Genomic DNA, 22579 nt, shown 5'->3' on the forward strand with positions numbered 1-22579 from the left:
CGACCATCTTGCTTTCCTTCCGGCAACACTTCTGACATTGACGGTAGCACTTTCTCCAGAAGAAAAGGAAGTATTGGCGTATCTCATCTCCAAAGTCCAAACGAGAACGATAGATGAGGCTAATCTAGACATCGCAGAGGGAAAGAGATGGGGTTTGGAGACGACGCATGAAGGGAAAGAGAAGGGAAAGAGTGAAATGTGAATCGCTAGGCTAATCCAGACATCGCAGAGGGAAAGAGATGGGGTTTGGGGATGGCGGATGAAGGGAAAGAAAAAGGAAAGAGTGAAATGTGAATCGTTTTTACTTTTCAGGTTTCGAGGGTTTTGAGTGTTTTTAATTTTTTTATTATATTTTGTTAGGATAAAGAAGAATATAATATATATATAAATATCTATATATCTATGTATTTACTTATAAGCAATTCAGGGTCGGGCAGGGCTGGGCTGGGCTCAACCCGAGGCCTAAACCCGATCCCGACCTGACCCTGCCAGGGTCAAGCTATTTCTAAACTCTAACCCGTCCTTCGGACTGAAAAATCAGGGTCGGGTCGGGTCCGGGCTCAGGGCGGGTTCGGGTCAAGCGGGCTTTATTGACACCCCTAAATATAGGGGGTGATTTGAGTATTTTCAAAAACCAGGGGTGATTTGAGTTTTGCTTGAAAGCAAGGGGTGATGTGTAATTTACCCTTAATTATACACATGCACCTAAGTGGACAAGAGCTACTCAATCAACATCAAAGTTGGGTTCGACTCCTACCCCCCACCCTTCTTGGGATCCGAATCCTCTATTGCCGAGCTACCCCAACTGCCGTGCTGTGTAGACACAACATGGCACAAAATGACTGCCTTACCCCTACTCGGGCAAGTTGCTCGGACAAGGGTAAGGTGGTCATTACGCACCTTATTGTGTTTGCACAGCATGGCATAGGACGGGGAGCTCCGTAGTAGAGGATCCAAATATCCCTTCTTGACATATAGTAGTACTAGTAGATATGTAAAAAATGTGGCCTTGTGCACCCTTGCTGGCCCTTAGTGAGTCCTTTATTTGGCCACTCATCGGGCCTTCTCTGGCTTCAAGGTGAGCTTAGCACCCAATAAAAAAAAAAACATTTCGTATTTGTTTAACTCAAAAGTTAATTTCTTTGAAGGAATGAAAATAATTGGACTCAAAATAGAGAGTACAATTAAAAAATTAAAAAAGTGAAAGCTTATCACCGAACTTTGACTTAGGACATATTTCTTTCAAAACTTACTCATCAAATCTTTGTTTAAATAGGCAATATCTCATAGTCGTCATTCATGAAATCATTCCCATCACCATCACCATCATCATCACCATCTCTTGCACGGTTATAATACAAAGGAGTCAAAAAATTATAAAAAAAAAAGTTGGAAAAAAATGGGGATTGTTTTCGTGCACGACTGTTATTTGAAATGGGTGACGATGCATCAAATGAAGGGCTTTTGATCATTTTGACCCTTGTTTATTCCGAACGGATGGAATCAAGTTCCTCTCCTCCCCAGTTAACCACCCCACTCCATCTCACACCATCCATAAGATGACACACCGTCCATGACATCTCATGGACGGTGTGAGATGGGGTAAGGTGGATACTTTTGCTAAAGAAAATAATGAACTCATCTGAAATCCATTAAACTTTTCACTATCCTTCTCTCTTCAGTGCTGGAAGTTTAGTAGTACTGGGTCATATCTATGAAGTTTACTAATTGATTTTCAGTTAAGGGAAGGGTAGTAGTATTGTGGCTATGCAACAGAGGTTGACTTCAAGAGATTTTATTTTTTTTCAATGAGTTAAAAAAGAAAAAGGAAAGGCATATTGGCACTGAATGTGATTCTATGCAGTTCCACTCATGCTTTTGTGAGTATTCTATGACTACTTTTGTTCAGCTTGATTTTGCAATACAAAATTGATTAGGGTTACATTTTTTTCTTTTTAATTATTTAATGGGTTTTTAATAGTATTTAATCGATACGTCAAAAACTCCAATATTAATAGAATACGTTAAATCAAGTCCGTTTAATGTATCTCATACTAAATTGACTCAATCTAGTACCCATACACTAGATCGAGCCTCTTTAGACATATAACACATTCATTGAAAAGTAACAAGGTCATTCCATGCGAAGAAAAAAGAGATATACAGAGGTGTTACTACACCCTGCCCTGGCAGCTTAAAGAACCATTTTCATAAAGACTAAGTTTCCCTCCACCACCCGATGAATGATTAATTAAACCACCATCTTATGATTCACAAACCCCTTCTTGGGTCTTTTCCTTAAATAAATATTATCAATCAAATTCTTAAAGTTCTATTGACAGATGACAAAGCACCAAATAAATAAATAAATAAATAATAAAAGTAAATCTAAAAAAGTGTCTGAATCAAAGTCCACAAAAGTTATTGAAATCAAACGTCCCAGTGCCTGCCACCGCTGCATATTCCTCTCCTTTACCTAAAATATAAATAAATAAATAAATAAAATATTAAATAAGCAAAGTAGCTCTTTTATATATAAAGCCCATACTCTTCTCCTCTCAAAATTCATGTCTCAAACTCTCATCCTTTCTACCAAAAAGAGAAAAAAACTCTCATCCTTGCCCTCTAAGGCTCTAAGGCTCTAAGGCTCTAAGGCTTCAACTCCACCACAATGGCAGAAACACAACAAGCTTCTCCCCTAATCACCATTCTACCGAGTCCAGGACTCGGTCACCTCATCCCTCTCACCCAGTTCGCCAGGCAACTCGTTGATTTCCACAACTTCTCTGTCACCTTCATTATCTCAACTGATGGTACTGTCTCTAAAGCTGAAAAATCTGTCTTAGATTCTCTCCCCAAATCCATAACCTCCATTGTCCTCCCTCCGGTGAACTTCGATGACCTTCCCAAAGATGTTAAGATCGAAACCCGTCTCTCACTCACCATGATCCGTTCTCTCCCTTCTCTTAGGGAAACATTGAAGGTCTTAACAGCTACTAATTGTGTTTCTGCCTTGGTTGTTGATCTCTTTGGCATCGAAGCCATGGATGTTGCTAAAGAATTCAATGTTTCTCCTTACATCTTCTACCCTACCACAGCTATGTGTTTGTCATTATTCCTTCATTTGCCTAAACTTGATGAGATGTTTTCTTGTGAATATAGAGACATGCCTGAACCAGTTCAATTGCCCGGTTGTGTGCCTCTTTATGGAGGAGAGTTCTTGGACCCAGCCCAAGATAGGACTAATGAGGCCTACAAGGGGCTTCTACACAATTGCAAGCTCTATAGATCAGCTGAGGGTATCTTGGTTAACACCTTTGTAGCCATGGAATCAAGTTCCATTAAGGCATTCAAGGAAGGTGTAGACCCAACAATACCACCGGTCTACCCGATTGGACCACTCATTCAGAACAGCTCAAGGGGGTCAGCCGGGGAATCAGAGTGCTTGAAGTGGTTGGATGATCAGCCAAGTGGGTCTGTTCTATATGTTTCTTTCGGTACCGGTGGGGCCCTCTCACCGGAACAGTTCAATGAATTGGCCTTAGGATTGGAGCTAAGTGAGCAAAAATTTTTGTGGGTTGTTAAGAGCCCTACTCTAACAGCAGCAGATGCCAATTACTTTACTTCCCAAAACATTGATGATCCTCTTGCATTCTTGCCCAAAGGTTTCTTGGAGAGGACCAAAGGGCAAGGCATGATGGTCTCCAACTGGGCCCCACAGATTCAAGTGCTGAGTCACGGTTCGACCGGAGGGTTCCTAACCCATTGCGGTTGGAACTCAACCTTAGAGAGTGTGGCACACGGTGTGCCCTTGATCGCGTGGCCACTCTACGCCGAACAAAAGATGAATGCAAAGATGCTAGCAGAGGAAGGTATGAAGATTGCATTGAGGCCCAAAGCAGGAGAAGATGGAATAATCGGGCGAGTAGAGATTGCGACAATGCTGAGAAGCTTGATGGAGGGTGAAGAAGGGAAGAAGATGAGGAATAGAATGAGATTGCTGAAAGAGGCAGCTTCCATGGTATTGAGTGAAGATGGGTCTTCAAGAAAGGCACTATCAGAAGTTGCAGACAAATGGAAGGCCAAAGTGAGCATGTGATGCGTTTGGTTTTTTATCTTTCTTACGCTTGCCCTAGTTTCTCTCTTTGTTTTTGGTATTGAGAGTTCTATTCTATATATAGACTCTGAACTTGATGCTATTATTAATATGCTATTCCAAGCTAGCTTTCATGTCCATTCTCTTGTAGAAAAATAATAATTATCACCATGATCAGAAGAAGTTCACAGTTAATCTTGTATTGGATATTTTACCAAAAAAAATCTTGTATTGGATAAATAGATGATTGTTTTTCCCTGAAAGATCATGTATATTAAAAAAAAATTGAAGAGTACAAACAAACTGGCAAAATCCAGAAACAACCAACAAAATCGACTAGATCAACCCCCCACCTAGCCATCAATGGGGAAATTAACTAGTGAACAAGCCAAGAAAAAAAAAATTAAACAAAAATTAATGCATCCGGAATCTTGGTCTACCTTGGGCATCAACCCTAAGCTCCTCTTCCACTAGACCTGGCCATGAACCAATGGGTGTAGAAGCTTCATCTTTGCACAATACATGTTGGCAATTTCTATGCCCTTGAAACAAGAAAATTTATTTTAAGGTTCTGTTTGTTTCGTAATAATTTTTTTCGTATAAATAATATTTTTTGTGTATAAAAATTTTCCTAATTAAATTTTTTTTTTGTATTTTACGCTAAAATAGTAAAAATTCTTATTTTACAATTTCTTTTTTGCTCTTCTGCATGAAAATAGTCCAAGCCATTATGGATAACAAGAGAAGAATGGCAAGTAAAACACTTAAATCGGAGAACTATCTGAGGGAAATTGAAGAAAATTCGGCGGAAACATGGATTAGAAACAAAGACAAAACCCTAGGCTCGAGAAATCTCGATTGAACTCGGTGATAACACCTGCGAGGAAAGAATTTGAAGTGTAGGTAGTGTTTATTTATAGGAGACATTTGACAAGCACGCCACCGCAGAGTTGAGTAACCGGTGGGCTTGCAGATCGAGAGTAGAGGATTTGTGGCTCATTTTGATAGTTGAAAAGAGATGGATTCTCCTGAAGCTTCTCTAGAACGCCGACGAGATCTCCAAACTTTGAACATATATTTTGCAAACCCACCTCGCATGTGTTCCAACTGTCTCGCGCTGTTGACAATGATATTGTCCAAAATCCCATATAGGAAAAGAGAGACTCGTCGGTAGGGATGTAAACGGATATTCGAAAATCCGAATTCGATCCGCGTTCGTATTCGTTTAGGAGAATCCGAATCCATCCGAAACTAATCGGATACGAATATGATAATCCCCCTATCCGACCGATTATTATCCGATTCGTTTAGCAATCTGAAAGTAATAAAATATCTGAAATATATCTTTGTGTTCGTCTATCCTTTCAAGTTACCTTATTGGATTTTGTTATCTTATTTTTATAAATTTATAGGTTAAGATAATGTGATTCTTTTTCTAGATTTTCTATTGGTTTATATATATTGTTTTATACAATGTTATAACATGGAATCACATATCTATGAAAATAAATACAAGAGAAAATCAAAAGTAAAAACGTAAGAAAATCAAAGACTAAGAAGAGTAGAAAAAAAGGGAGTTGCTGAACTCTCAAGTCTCAACCCTAGCCCTCATCATAAAAACGACAAAGATGTCAACGGATAGTCAAAAATTCGTATTCGATCCATGTTCATATCCATTTAGGAGAATCTGTATTCAAAAAATCACTATCCGAAAATTATCCGAATCCGTTCGAATATAATCGGATACGAATATGATAATGTCACTGTCCGACCAAATCCGATCCGTTTACATCCCTACTCGTTGGGGACATACTAATAACCGGACCAGAGAAGGCTATAGTAGCTCCGAAGATTAAAGATTTCCTTATTTTCAACATGGAAGAAAACCGAATCACTGGAGGCTCTATTTTTAATGTTTAAATGATTGAATGATGACCTCGTTCAACTTCAAAGTCAGACTTTTCTTGTAACGACCCCGATCGGACCAGGTGGGGCCCATGACACCAGAATCCAGCCAAGAACACACAGGAAAAACATTCAATTTAAACATACTTTAAATAAATATCAATAGGAATTAAAACAAACAATAAGTGGAAGACAAATAACCTAAAACTTAAAACATGTTACTCATGGCTCTACTATGTACATATCCTTACTCTCCGAAGAGAGGAACAGAACTTTAAAAATATTTACAATCATTCGGGCTCGAGACCCTCCTCCAAAATAGGACATTTACATTTCATAAGTTCTATCAAAAGACATTGGGTATAAACACCCACCCCCCCCCAAAAAAAAAAAAAGGTCATCAATCCTCCGTTTCCTTCACAATGGCAATACTCTTGGCTCTGTCCTTACTTGTCTCATCTGTAAAAAGGTAATCATTCGGGGAATAAGCTAATGCCCAGTAAGAAATAGCATTGCTAGTCATGCTCACAATATAAAAGTAATATAATGATTCAATCTCTATTAGCAAGCATGTTTTCATTTCATATCATTTGTATCATAAAACAGTCAATCAATTGATATCATTAATCAGTCAATCATTTATAAATCTGTCACATTTCATTTAATTTCATTCTCTCTTACCCTCTTATAGATATAATCTTGTTAACATATCTTAAGTCTTAAAAGATCTTAGTCTCTTTCATAGGCATGATCATAATGCAGCAAAACTGTAAATCTTTCCTTGTTACATCCTTTGACATTTCATTCATTCGTTTATGCACTCTTCTATATCAGTCCTCATTTCAGTTGAGTCTTTAGCCTTAGCATTCCTTATGTTTGATATACCATCAGTCCATACCACTGAAGTGGTTTTAGTCGATACCACCATAGCGGTTTCAATCGATACCACCAAAGTGGTTTCGATCGATACCACCGAAGTGGCTTCAGTTCATACCACCAAAGTGGCTTCAGTCCATACCACCGAAATGCCTTCAGTCAATACCACTGAAGCGGCTTTAGCCGTTACCACTAAAGTGGCTTCAGTCCATACCACCAAAGTGGCTTCAGTCCATACCACCGAAGTGGCTTCAGTCAATTGGCACAAGGCCTGATACACTTCACAGGTCTGCATATTGGCTTTTAACATTTTTTTCATCATCTTTCATCATTTCAGTCCTTGTTGCTAGATCATTCCATTCATGGTGCATTATCTGCGTTAGTCAATCATCAATTATCCCGTTCATTCATATATCATTGCATTATCAATGTCAGTCAATCATCAATTATCACGTTCATTACAATAGCATTTCACCTACCTTAATAAGTTATCATTTGTCAATAATATAGCCATCCATAATCATTTTTCGTTTAAGCATATAGAAACACATCATTATATTTTAAAGGTTTCTATATCTATAACATCATCAACATGTTCATTCACCATCGCGTATTCATTTATCATTCAAGTGTATAGTAACATATTAACATTAACATAGAATCATAGGTTCTATACTATTTTCATCACTAACAAATCATATACATTTATGTATATATTCTAGATGATAACCATCAATTATCAATGCTTCCTTACCAACAATCGTGTTCCAAATGTCCAATAAAATTCAATGTTCTAAGGGACCGTACAAGAAAATTGGGATCACATTTTAAAGCAATTTTTTTGTAAGCAAGGACTGACCAGAGGGGGCTATAAGACCATGCATTTCAGTTCCTCAAAATCCCAAATTTTACCTCTATGGATCAGTGTACCGGTCGATCGGAGCATCAACGGATTGAAATAGAAAGTTGGTGGTTGATGTCTGGTTGACCTCCAGATAAACCGACAGGTACCAGTCGACCTCCAGATCGTACTGGTCGACCGGTTCCTAGAAAATTCTGCTCATAAAGGTCGAGCAGCCGTGGGAACCTGTCCCAAATATGGGGTTTTCGTCCCCAAACCTTCATGCACGAATTGTATCACATAAAACCATCAAAATATGCATCCTAAACACTTTAGAATGCTCAATCAACTCATGCACCAACATTTAATGGAACCAAATCAAAATATACCTTGTTCTTTAAAGAAAACCCCAAAACCTAGGGTTCTTCACTTGAATGCTCAACCCTTCAATCTAAGCTAGGTTCTAGCAAAACACAATAACACGTAGAGCGTGAATCAAACATCTATTACACTAATCTTGGCTTAGCTGCAAAACCAAATCACTTCCATCGAATTTCACCTTGAAAACCCCTTTTCTTGACCGCAAACTTTGAATACCTTCATTCTAGCCCAAAATCTCACAAATAAAGGTTACCCTATGGTGCAAAACATTTCCATTACATCACACAAAGGTTCAAAATCGAAAATAGATCAAAGCCCTTAAAACCAAATGAGTTTTTTTAGAGCCATTTGCCTTAGAAAACCCTAAATATGAGCTCACAACTTGGAAGAACGCATCTTCCACTTCAATCTATAGCTTTAATCTTCCATTTGGCGCTTCGAACAAGCTTCAAATCACTTGATTGCAACATTTTCCCTTCTTCTTTCAAGTTCTTCTTCCTTCTCTTCCTTTCTCTTCTTCTATTTTCTTAGAATGTGAAGTTCTAAAATGAACTTCTCTATCCTTAACCATATTTGTATACCCAATAATGGTACTCTTGTAATTATTATCAAGTCTCCATAAGGTTTCCAATTTAACCATAAAGGATTCTATTTCCACTTCTCCTATAGACCAATAGGATTTAATGTAAAGCTCACCAACTCTTCATTTTCCAACCTTACCCTTAGCCAAAACCTCCAATTACACCTCAAGTCAAAAGACTACTTAAATCAAGCCATGGGTTGAACCCATGAACCAAACCACCAAACTAAACCTCAATTAAATCAAATCCTAGCAATTCCTCTATAAACTATTGCCATCAATGAAACCTTATAAATCACTCCAAATATAAATCAAATAGCAAAGTATATAACTCTTAAAATAACTAAACTAACACAGGCAATATAATACTATTAAAATATTAATAATTCCATGAAGTACATTAAAACGATAAATAATCAAATAAAATACTTACAAGCATTATCCATATCGAAATCATAAAAAATCCTCTTAAATGTCTGGCATAAAATTGCTAGCACAACGGATAAAATAATAAATATGAGATGCGGGGCATCACATTTCTACCTGCATTTGGTTGGATTGGACTTTGGTTCATAAAAAATGAACCACCCCCTTCTTCTCTGTTCTCGCACCTCCTCACATGGCAGATCATGTTCTGGATCAGTGGTTTGGTAGGGGGACCTGACTCGTCCCATACAGTTGTCACTCTCGTCGTCGTTGAAGAGGACATCAATAGATTGAGGTATGTCTACTGTGATCAATGTCGTGTTGTTGGTACGTATCATTCATGAACCATAAACCATAAAGCATAAAACCAAGGTTTCTGTCTTACATTTACGATCTCTGTAAAAATATGCAAGGATATGATAGAATTCCCCTCACTTGTCTGTATTTGTGCTATGTATTATTCTACTTTCCTCAAACAGTGAGCTTTGGTACCCCTACATCACTCTTGGATCAAAATGGATCCCTATATATCATTTCATTAGCAGTCAGCTTCACCTTCATACTCTTGGAATAGTGAGTATGATTAAGGGTGTCAAAATGGAACCGAAACCGACTATTTACGATTGAACCAAACCGCACCGTATAAAAACGACGTGATTTCGATTTCATAGGTTCTATTACCGATTCAGTTTGATTCAAAACCGAAAAACCATTGATTAACCGAATAGAAATTGGGTAGAAAATCGAGATTAGGAATATTCTTATTTGGTTAATAATGAGGTTACGCACTCTAAACTATCAGGACTCCTTACAGAGATTTTTTTGAATTTCAGTTTGAGTGCTAAATTCATGAAGGGATGGAAGGTTTTAGTACGAGCATGTCTTAGTACAATTTTTTAATGAATTGAGTGGGGTATGGATTAGTAATGCCCTCAAGTTGGTTTCCCTTGCAGTACTTTGCGGTCTTAATCACTTAAAATTATCATTGCAACTAGCATGTCTAAGTGAACTTTTCCTAGAGTTAGATGTGTATAAAACAATATAATTTCTCCCACATAACAAGGATATGGAAAATAAAATTAAAAGGTACAAAGGTGAAATTGGTATTACAAACCGCATGTAAATCGGATAACGAAAACTGAATAGAAACCGCTAAAACCACACCACATACAACACGATTCTAATTTTGGGTGATTCTTATCCGGTACAGTTTTGATTTCTACCTTGCAAAATATGCACCAAACCGGAACCGTACCGTTTGACATCCTTAGGTATGATCGCCCACCACCCATACTTAACTAAACTTATCTTTATGCCCCCTACTTGGGCATCTATGTACCAGCGGTCAATCCCTACCTATAATTGGTAGGCCAAATGGGAAAACTTAAACCCTAAAATAGGGTTTTTGTTACTTTCTTCCCCAATATGGGATTTCATCGCCTTTCACAATAGATCTCTTTAACTACTTAACAATGATATAAGAGAACTTTCTAATGGATTAAACCATAACAATCACTCAGAATTGAAAAGGGGCTTAGGGTTTATATTTTTTTAAGCGCTTCAAAACCTAATCCAAGCTCCAACTCTTGATCCTCTTGACTCAAGATGTGTTTCTCCCTTGTTTGCAACTCAAATCTCAAGCCTCAAGCTCCTCTTTTCTTCCTTCTCCTTCTTTTCCTCTTTCTTTCCTCTCTCTTCTCTCTCTTTTCTAACTTTGAAATGACCCAAAATGAGCCAAATCCGAACTTAAATGGTCATTTTTGCATCCTAACGGTTGACCTTTAGGCCACCAACCCATTTAAGTAGCTCTGATCGTCTCTAGTTGGTCGACCAAAGGATCGACCGTCAGCTCTCCTATTGATTGATGCAAGTTCGATCGAGCAATAACGAGCAATAACGAGCAATAATGACTAAATTGCTCATAACTTTATCATCTTAACTGCTACCGATTCGTTTTCCCCAATGGTGGTAACTCGATTACCCTAATTTTTTCATGTTTTGTACTTTCCCAAATTCTGACTTCATGGCCCTCTAAACTCACATGAAGTCACTACTTCACCCTAAACTATACAACTAATGCTCTTTTCTCTTTGTTGTGCAAACCCACAGGGCCCACACTATACTATGGCCATTCTAACATACTCAATGCTTGTTATTGTACTGTTAATACTTATCTGTTAAGCTGACTCGAATAGGATTCCGTCAAAATGAACCCATCTATGCCTAATCAGCAAATAAAACTCAATATTAAATACTTTTCTGGGGATGGGTTATTACTGCTATAGCCCCTTTGTTGTCCCAATACAATGGAATGGGGTATTTGACAAGCTTAGGAACTACCTCAAAATCAGTCAAAAAATGTTTCAACCAAATACCTTCTTTGATCATATCACTAGCTGCAATATATTCAGCCTCAGTAGTAGAATCGACTATTGTCTTCTGCTTGGCACTTCTCCAAATAATCACCCCCCACCAATCATATAGATCATACCAGACGTGCACTTTCTGTCATCCTTGTCAATATGAAAATCTGAATATGTGTAACCCATAACTGTCATACGATCAGTCCCATAGACCAAGAACTGATCCTTAGTGTTTCTCAAATACTTTAGGATATTCTTGACATCAGTTTAATGTTCTTGTTCAGGATTTGATTAGTATCGACTCAAAATTCCTACTGGATAGCAAATGTATAGCTTGTATACAACATGTTGTATATACGACTTCCCACTAAAGAGGCATAGAGAGTTCTATTCATCTCCTCAATGTCCTCTTAAGATTAAGGGCATTGAAACTTAGAGAGTCACCCTCCATGTTTAAAAGAAAGCACATTTCCCTTTTTAGAGTTATCCATATTAAACCTTGTTAGAACCTTAAGTAGATTGCGATAAGCCTAACATCTATTTTCTGGAGATCTCTAACAAGTTTATTCCCTAGGATGTAACTGGCTTCACCAAGATCTTTCATCGAGAAAGTTGTGGATAGTCACACCTTCATAAATTAAAGCATACCTACATCATTACCAATGAGTAGTATTTATTTCCATACAATACTAGAAAACATCCCACACTCCCATTGACCTTCTGGTAGATGCATGGTTCTTCTATATTTTGATCAAAGTCAAACGATTAACTATTTGATCAAATATGATTTTCTAATTTCTAGAAGCTTGTTTGAGACCATAGATGGATCTCAACAATTTGCACACTTTGTTCTCTTGACCAATGGAAGATAACCTCTTTGGATGGTTTATGTAGATTTCTTCATCAAGAAGCCTAGTGAGAAATACAGTTTGCACATCCATCTGCCAGATCTCGTAATCATAGTATGCTAGAATGGATAATAAAATCCTAATGGATTTCATTATCACTACTGGAGAGAAGGTCTCATCATAATCCACCCTAGCTTTCCTCCTAAGTATAACCTTTAGCTAGCAGCCTCGCTTTGAATATTTCAACATTCCCATCAATGCCTCTCTTTCTCTTGAAGATCTACTTGCATCATGGGCTTGATGCCTTGAGGTGGGTTGACAAGAGTCCAGACATTGTTGGAGTGCATAGAGTCTAATTTAGAGCTCATTGCTTCCAACCATTTTACAGCGTCTAAACCCTTTAGAGCCTCATAGTAAGAGTTTGGATCAGAATCTGAATCATAGTCACGATGTGGAACTTTTCCACTTTGTAATCTTCTTTAGTGAGAAGAGTATATCTTGTGGGTGGTCTAATACTCATCCCAATACATTCTGGTTCTAGAGGAGTTAGTTCTACAGTGGGTTACATTACTGGAGTAGAGGTCTTGGTCTTGAGACACTTCTTTTTTCTACCATTGGAGCTGATCTTTTTGAAACAATATCTTCCTCGAGAAAGGTAATGCGCTTGTTTATTGCTACTTTCTGATCACTACAGTCATAAAATTAAAACCCTATGGTACCTTTAGGGTATTCTAGGAAGTAATATCTATTAGTTCGTGGTTCCAACTTATTCTTCTATTGTTTGTGAACATGTACAATACAATCCCAAACTCTAAGATGTTGTACGCTAGGCTTTCACCCATACCATAACTCAAAATAAGTTTAAGGTACAGATTTAGTTGGTACCCAATTCAAGATATAGATTGTAGTCTCAAGAGTAAACCCCAAAAGGATGAAGATAAATCACTAAAACTGAGCACCTTCCTAAACATGTCTAGTAAAGTCCTATTGCGTCTCTCTGAAACACCATTTTGCTGAGGCACCTCTAGGGTAGTCAATTGGGTGACAATCACATCGAAAATGAGTTCTTCCTTACACTCATCAGAAAAGTATTAGCCTCCTCAATCTGATGAAAGAGACAATGCATTTATCTAACTGTTTTTCAACTTTAGCTTGAAATTTGTTGAACGTTTCAAAGATTTCCGATTTTGCTACGCATCTAGTATAAATAACCATATCTAGAGTATCGTCTGTGAAAGTTACAAAATATTTGTATCCATATCTCACTTGTATATTTATGGGTCCACATACATTTGAATGTATTAACTCTAACAAATCACTGATTCTCTTGCATTTATTAGAAAAGGCCTTCTTGGTCATCTTGCCTTGAAGGCATGATTCATAGGTTGGATAAGGTTCGACCTTTACAAGGTCCATCCTTTACTAACCTGTTAATCCTTTCTATATTGATATGACCTTACCTGAGATGCCCCGAAAAATTCATAGAGTTCACTAAAACATGCTTACATTTCAAATCAACATTTGAGACTTTATTCTTTTCTAATATAGAATTCAAAAATAAAAACCACTTTACAAGTATTCAAAATCTATAATTATTATTCAAATAGATGATAAGTGAGGATGAAAAGTAAAGACATATCCATCTGAAACTAATTTTGAAATAGAAATAATATTCCTCTTAAAAGAAGACATATAATACTAGTCTTTCATATCAAATATTGAAGAATCAAGTTCTAAAATAAAAGTCCCTATAACCATTGCCATGGCTTCAGCTCTAGTGCCCATTCTTAGGCGCAGTTCATTCTTGTTGTTGAAGAGTATTGTATTCCTTGATTAACTGATCTCTACAAGTGGAGTTATATACATTACAAGTATGTGATCTTAGAGAACACATAAAATAGGAAAGTTGGGATTGGATGGCTGAACCAATATCACATGTGATAAAATCTAATATTGCATGTGATATGGTTGCCTTACAAGAGAAAAGAGTGATATCTTTCCTATTCAGGGTTTGCTTGGGCGACACTATTGCATGTCAAACCCTGCCCTTTGACTGGCTGGAATCTGACTGAAGTGCAGGAACCCCTGGCCAGGCCACCAGGATCACTGTGGAGCATCACTCCACTCAATGAGATCAATGAGAATGCTTTGAACATGTTTCCCTATATACCTGTTAGAAGATGGATAGCAGACCCCTGCACTTGCACAGCTCACAGACTGATGTATGACTTGGATCCCAGGTAATCTCTCTCCTTCCTAAAATGGTGGGACCCACCTCTAAAAAATCATGTAAAAACCCATGGTGAGAATGTGGGGACAATACCCTGACCTAGGGTCAAACCCCTGTGCAATCCCCCTTTGAATTCATGTTGCTGGAATTCACTGGGCCATGGCACTAGGCGATGTGGCAACGCCCAGAGACATTGCCCAGTGGCTGGTTTTGCACATTTTTAATTATTAAAAATGTGGGGACCACTCCACTTGGCCATGGACACTCTCCAGTGATAGAGGGGACTCTGAGGGACCACCTCATATCCCTGGTTCACTGTGGACCCCACCAGAGAGCCCAGAACTGAACAGAATTAGTTTCAAAAATCAGTTTTTAAAAGAGGGACTGAAGGCAAACAGGCCTTAGTTGGCCTTAGGCTATAAATAGGAGGCCTTGGGTTCATTTTAGAACCCTTGGTAGAAACTGAATCCGAAAGAGAGAAGAAAGGAAAGAAGAGAGAGAAAAGAGAGGAAGGGAACGAAGAAGGAAGGAAGGGGAAAGAAAGGAGACCAGCTGCAGCCATTCCAGCCTGCAACCGAACCTCCCTCAACCTGCAACCGAACCTCCCTATTCTTGCTGTGTTCTATGCACTGGGCAGCCCAGACAAGCTAGGGTTTGCCCAGTCTTGGTCCAGATCAGCCATGCAGACCTTGTGCATGGTAGATCTGGGTTTTTCTATGAAAATCAATATTTAGTTATGTTGCTGCCTTGGCCGAAATCTGGTTGTGCATGGTTGCACTGCCCAGATCCCCTTCTGGTTGATGGATTGAAGCCCAGACTACAAGCCAGGGCTGCAGAGACCAAACCCTAGGTGGTTACAGCCCTGAAACCCTATTGAACTTGCATATCTAGCCTTGCATGTGGCTGAATCCAAGATTTCAGGTTTGATAACTATTCATCTGGGTAACTTGGGCAGCCACAGTCAGCCTGACTGGAACCTTGATGATGAAATTGATTGGACCATGAGACAGACCATTGCAAGGGCCACCTAGATCCCCAAACATGCAGAGGATCTACTATAGGCCCAGCCCTGCAGGTCCAACCTTGGAAACTCAGCCCAAGGTCGATTCTACAGGTACTGGGTGATGTAGCAAGGCCCAGTGCAAGGCCCAGTGATGGAATCTTTTAGAAATGAAGGGGTAAATCTATAATTTCCTGATGGCCTTGATCCTTGGACACTGTGGGATGTGGGAAATGACCAAAATGCCCTGGTGAGTGAATAATACTATCGTATGTGTAAATGCAATTATGATCTGATGCCGGCTGTTAATAATTGAATCATGAATGTTGTGTTACTTACTTACAATTCAAGTTACTCAAATCACTGCATAATGTCTGTTGTTGATCAACATTGTGAATTCTATATGATGGTTGTGTTTGCTAGACTAGATGTCGTACTTGGCTTAGAAATGGGGTCTGTGGTAGCCTGTATTATGGGGTACGGTTGACACCGCTGGACTCATACGATGCCATATAGACATGGGGCTAGAGTTTCATCACCCGTGCCACGAACCCTTGCTAGTAGGGGTTAAGGTGCTGGATGCCTGTGGGGACAATTATCAGGGAGTGAAAAAAGAAAAGAAAAGAAAAGAATAAAAGAACACCAGAATGGTGCATAAATAAAAGAACACCGGAATGGTGCATGAGGGAAGAAACGGTTGTCCCCCTAGATAATCACAGAGGGCTGGTCGGGCCGACCTTGGTGAATGAATGCGGGGGTTGACCAGTCTTCTCCGACAACTCAATAGATGTATCACGGGAAGGGGTTAGAAGCCCATACAGGGATACATGTATTGGGGATTGTAGTGGCAATACCAGACATAGTTGTAATGATAGGTGGATAATAATAAAATCTGGACTTGCATATCATGTAGATCATATGAACTGTGGATTGTGATTGCATATGCATGCATGATGGATGTTATTTGCTCATGAGCTCGGTGGGGCTCACACTCTATTATATGTTGCTCTCTTCTTAGATGATCCTGCAGGTGGATGCCGCTGTGGCATGGCGGGCTATTTTGAGAAGGAGAGTTTTGGTGGTTATGACGATGTTGGTGTGGACCCCGACGGAGGTCATACCGATCCTGCGTACGTTCTCGGTGGTCATTGCGGATGAAGACCAGGGAAACGTGCATGTGATGATTTGACTAGGGACTCATTTTGGGTTTTCTGGAGTATCTCTGTTCTGACTTGGTTATTGTAGTTTTCTTTTCTTTTTCTTTTGGGACTGAGAATGCTCGCCTTGTATATATTTTCATAGGTACTTATGAACTTTTGTTTCTTTGTTGTGGGTTGTGTGTGTGCCCGGGAGATGTATCAAACAAAACATATTATGTATATATTATCACCATTTCTCGTATCGCTATGCTTCCTTTTACTTTTGAATTGTAGACGTCCTACATTACTCTGATCTTACTTATGGTTAAGATGTGGATGTGGTTCATGAATGTAAGCATTGCTTCTAGATCCGTGGGATTTGGCGAATTGCCGTTACGTAATTCGGGTCACCTACCCAATCCTCCTAGGGGTGGTTTGGGGTGTCAAATTGCATGTGCGTTGACACACTCCCTCAAGGTGGAGAGTCATAGCTATGAATCTTCAGCTTGTCTCTCAAAAATTGGAAATGTGACGTCCCAAGTGGTTTGGTGAGGATGTCTGTGATCTGATCTTTGGTGGAGATAAACTGAACAGACAATTGGCATTGGGTAACCCATTAACGGAAAAAGTGAAAATTGATTTCCACATACTTTGTTCTAGCGTGGAAAATCGGATTGGCCGAAAGGTATGTGGCCCCAATGTTGTCACACCACAGAACAGGGGGACTTGAAAGAGGGTGACCAAGTTTGCGAAACAGAGATTCCAGCCAAATTAGTTCTGCAGACGCAGCAGAAAGCGCCTTATATTCAGATTCCATCGACGAGCGTGCAATAGTCTTTTGTTTGAGAGAAGACCAAGAGATAAGTTGGGCCCCAAGAAAATTGTATAACCACTAGTAGAGCGTCGGTTTGAGCCACTGCCAGCCCAGTCCGTGTCAGAGAATGCTTGAAGCGTGTGAGATGTAGACCGAGTGATGAATAAGCCATGATCAATAGTGGCCTGTAGGTACCTGAGTATGTGCTTGACCATGGTCCAATGAAACTCAGTTGGGGACTTTATAAATTGACACACACGGTTGACCGAAAAGAAAGATCAGGTCTGATCAGTGTAACATACTATAAAGCACCAGTAATTGACCGATACTGGGGGGGATCTGGATGGGATGCACCCCCTAGATCAGTGCCCAAGGCAGTGGTAGCCATTGGCGTTTGCACTGGGTTGCAGTCAGTCATGCCCACCTTATGTGGAAGATTGCAAATGTATCTTGTTTGAGATAATAGGAGACCATTTTTGTGACGAGTGGCTTCAATGCCCAAGAAAAGTGAAGATCACCTAGATCCTTAATGGAGAATTCAGCCGCAAGGCGATGAAGTAGAATGGAAACCCGCTTGGGGTCACTGCTAGTGACTAGGATATCATCAACGTATACCAGGACATAAACAACATGAGAACCAGCATTCAAAATAAATAAGGAGGGATCCGTCTTGCTAGCAAGGAACCCCAACTGTATGAGAAACTGTGATTAGCGATGAAACTAGGCACGTGGTGCTTGTTTTAACCCATAGAGTGATTTTTGGAGACGACACACATGATCTAGATGAGTATTTAAGGGAGAGTTGGAATTGGGGGGAGATGGAGTGTGTGGGGGGGGGCATTTGATATAGATCGTGAATAGGCCGAGTGCGAAGAACTGGTGAAGATGTTGTGCTTGTAGGACTGGTAAGGGGAGTAGCTAGGGGAATAGGAGGGGAGACTGAAAGGACCCTAGAGGAGAGGGTAACACCAGACTAGGGAAGGGAACCCCTGAAGGCACCATAGTAGGCTAGGGGGTGGTGATGGGGACCGAATAGATGTAACTCACCAAGGAGATGAGGGAGATAAGGACCGTGATGGGGATTGCACGCCATGCAATTGAGAGAATGGAAAGATGGATTCATCAAAGTGCACATGGCATGTGATGTATAATCTATTGGTTTTAAGATCAATACAACGATAGGCGGAGTGAGAGGGGCTGCAATCAAGAAACACACATGGTTGGGACCGATATTCCATTTTGTGATAATTGTAGGGACCAAGAAATGGGTAACAAAGACAACCAAACACACAAAGGAAGGAATAGTTTGGTGCCTTGTTATGAACTATTTGAGAAGGGGAAAGTCCATCAGAGACCTTGGAAGGCATGCAGTTAATGAGGAAAATAGCAGTCTCAAAGGCAAATTGCCAATAAGATTAGGTACAGACCCATAAGCAAGAAGGGAAAGGCTAGTTTCAGTGATATGGCAATGGTGGTGCTAAACAACCCCTTGTTGCTCATGGTTGTGTGGGGCAGCTACCCGATGCACAATTCCAATTTTTGGAAATATTGGGGAAGACAACGAAATTCCCCACCCCAATCAGTTTGTACCGTTTTAATCTGCCTGGAAAACTGGCGTTCAGCCAAGGCCTGAAATTTAACAAATGTAGAGGACACTTCAGATTTACGTAATAACGGGTAAAACCAAATAAACTTAATATGATCGTCCATAAAAATTACATAAAACCGATGTCCAGATAAAGAGGGGGTAGCAGAGGGACCCCAAACATCACTGTAAATTAAATCTAAAGGAAACTGGCCATGGAGATGAGACTCAGATAAAGACAATCTATTGGATTTGCCCAATTGACAGGACAGGCAAACGGGTCATAAACAGGAAGACCGATATGACAAATTATTGGACTGGAACATATGGTGAAGAAGGCATTCATGAGGATGTCCCAAACAACTATACCAGCCATCAAGAGTGATGCGCTTAGCTACAAAGACAGAAGGAGATGAACTGGAAGAAAGGGTGTAGAGACCGTCATTACTCGGTCCGGACAACACTGTTGACTTGGTGACCTGGTCCTCCACAAGAAAATAAGAGGGATGGAATTCAAAGAAGACATTATTATCCTTGGAAAATTTTTGAACAGAAAGAAAATTCTTGGAAATAGATGGAACATGTAAAATATTGGATAACTGAAAAGAAAGAGATGAGACGGGTGAAGAGATGGAGCTGCTACCAATATGTGAATTTGGCAGTCCCTTACCATTGCCTACATGCACTTGATCATTACCAGTATATTCATCATAAGAGGACATGAAATTAAGGTCAGGAGTGACATGGTGTGAGGCGCTTGTATCAAGATACCAGGTAAGGGCGGTAGATGGATGGGGGTTGGGAAGAAGTGGTGGATTTTGGTGATTGTAAGGATGTGGTCAATTGGGGTAATAGGATTGAGAAAAGTGGGCATTAGGTTGGTAAGATGGTTGGGAGGGATAGGGTTGTTGAGGGCGATAAAAGCATGTAGCAGTGGAGTGGTTGCTGCGGTTGCAGAAGGAGCACCGCTGGAAACCACGACCACCATATTGGCCAAATCGTCCACCACGACCACGGCCAAATCTTCCATGCCCCCATTGAGAACCACAACCATGGGATGTGCCAAATTCACCAGGGGAGGAGGGGGACCGCTGAACAGTGTTGGTAGTTGGAGTTGAATATGGGAATGCTTCAGTGACAGAGAGTTTGTGAAAAGCACGAATGCTTTCATGACTGAGGAGGAGACCATGGAGTTTAGTGTATGAGGGAGGTATGGGACGATTCAGGATTCCAGAGACCACGTCCTGAAGATCGTCACATAGGGCCCATAAGACATGTAGATTGAACTCTGTGGGTTTGAGAGCATTATTAGATGCAATAAGTTCATTTGTGATAGCTTCGCACGGCGAAGAAGAGAAGTAACAGACTCATCTGGTTTTTGGCGGAGGTTCTGCATGTCAAGATGCAATGACATAAGTTGTGTAGAGGATGCAGAACCATGTGCTTCATGAAGGGTAGTCCAACAATCATGGGTTGTTTCTTTGTTGAGTAGTAAAAGAACTAAGTCTTCAGAGAGGGAGGCCACAAGAAGGCTCACAAGTTGGGCATCTTGTTTCTCCCATGCGGCAGCTTCAATAGGATCAGTGGGCTGAGGATTGGTCCCATAAAAAAATCTAAAAAGTCCTTGGCCCTTGAGGAAGGGAACAAGTTATTTCTTCCAAACAAGGAAGTTGGTGGCGTTGAGTTTGATGGAGAGGAAGTCGTAGGCGGATGGGAAGGTAAGTGGAGAGGAGGGAGTGGTCATTAGAGTTGTGTTTGGTGTGGCTGTATAGATTTGTTGGTCAGCCATTGATGGAGAGCTCGATGGAGAAGAGAAGAGAAAAGAAAAAAAAATTGTATGCTTGTTGGAGCTTCATGCTCTGTATACCATGTTGAAGAGTATTGTATTCCTTGATTAACTAATCTCCACAAGTGGAGTTATATACATTACAAGTATGTGATCTTAGAGAATCACATAAAATAGGAAAGTTGGGATTGGATGGCTGAACCAATATCACATGTGATAAAATATAATATTGCATGTGATATGGTTACCTTACAAGAGAAAAGAGTGATATCTTTCCTATTCAGTGTTTGCTTGGGCGACACTATTGCATGTGCGTTGACACACCCCCTCAAGGTGGAGAGTCATAGCTATGAATCTTCTGCTTGTCTCTCAAAAATTGGAAATGTGACGTCGCAAGCGGTTTGGTGAGGATGCCTACGATCTGATCTTTGGTGGAGATAAACTGAACAGACAATTGGCATTGGGCAACCCGTTCATGGATAAAGTGAAAATCGATTCCACATGCTTTGTTCTAGCGTGGAAAACTGGATTGGTCGAAAGGTATGTGGCCCCAATGTTGTCACATCACAGAATAAAGGGACTCGAAAGAGGGTGACCAAGTTCACAAAATAGAGATTCCAGCCAAATCAGTTCCATAGACACATTAGCAAGCGCCTTATATTCAGATTCCATCGACGAGCGTGCAATAGTCTTTTGTTTATGAGACGACCGAGAGATAAGGTTGGGCCCCAAGAAAATTGCATAACCACCAGTAGAGCGTCGGTTTGAGCCACTGCCAGCCCAGTCCGCGTCAGAGAATGCTTGAAGCATGTGAGATGTAGACCGAGTGATGAATAAGCCATGATCAATAGTGGCATGTAGGGACCTGAGTATGCGCTTGACCATGGTCCATTGAAACTCAGTTGGGGATTGCATAAATAGGCACGTGGTTCTTGTTTTAACCCATGGAGTGATTTTTGGAGATGACACACATGATCTAGATGATTGCTGTCTTCAAACCTTGGTGGTTATGACAGATAGACTTCTTCAGTCAAGAGGCCATGAAGGAATGCATTATGGACATCTACTTGTCACACTGGCCACCCTTGAGAGATTGCAATGGTCAGCATTGAGTGAATGGTGGTAGGCTTAACCACTGGACTAAAAGTATCATTATAGTCAAGACCATATAGTTGATGGAAGCCTTTTGTAACAAGGTGAACCTTGTAGCGCTCTAGAGAGCCATCAGCCTTTCTTTTGATGCGATACACCCACTTACAACCAATAATATTTTGCATTGTAGCAAACCGAGGAACAAGAGACCACGTACCATTACGAATCAATGCATTAAATTCATCACTCATTGTAGTGCGCCATTCACAGTGCTTTGATGCTTGCGAAAAAAAAGTAGGCTCAATAATAATAGTGGTCATGGTGAGGGCAGTAGGGTGGTAGGTATGTGGGCGTAGGACCATGGGGTACATGATGGGAAAGGGTTGTAGCGGGTGGAGGGGTATTTAAGGGAGAGTTGGAATTGGGGGGAGATGGAGTGGGTGTGGGGGCCATCTGATATAGATCGTGAATAGGTCGAGTGCGAAGAACTGGTGAAGATGTTGCGCTTGTAGGACTGGTAAGGGGAGTAGCTAGGGGAATAGGAGATGGAGAGTGAAAGGACCCTAGAGGAGAGGGTAACACCGGACTAGGGAAGGGAACCCCCGAAGGCACCATAG

At 40.2% G+C, this 22579-nt stretch overlaps 1 protein-coding gene across 2 annotated transcripts; it reads left to right on the forward strand.

Moving 5' to 3' along the window:
• Positions 1-2636: 2636 nt before the first annotated feature.
• LOC122646688 (hydroquinone glucosyltransferase-like) lies at positions 2637-21680 on the forward strand. 2 transcript variants are annotated; one of them, XM_043840280.1, is made up of 3 exons: positions 2637-4098; positions 18407-18413; positions 21667-21680. In XM_043840280.1, coding segments are annotated over exons 1-2 (1428 nt in total). In that variant the 5' UTR covers positions 2637-2671; the 3' UTR covers positions 18408-18413; positions 21667-21680. The 2 variants fall into 2 exon arrangements, with proteins under 2 accessions (XP_043696215.1, XP_043696214.1); XM_043840279.1 differs by lacking the exons at positions 18407-18413; positions 21667-21680 and adding exons at positions 5666-5672; positions 17626-17636.
• The last annotated feature ends 899 nt before the right edge of the window (positions 21681-22579 follow it).

Source organism: Telopea speciosissima, chromosome 11 (genome assembly GCF_018873765.1).
Source record: "Telopea speciosissima isolate NSW1024214 ecotype Mountain lineage chromosome 11, Tspe_v1, whole genome shotgun sequence".
NCBI lineage: Eukaryota > Viridiplantae > Streptophyta > Magnoliopsida > Proteales > Proteaceae > Telopea > Telopea speciosissima.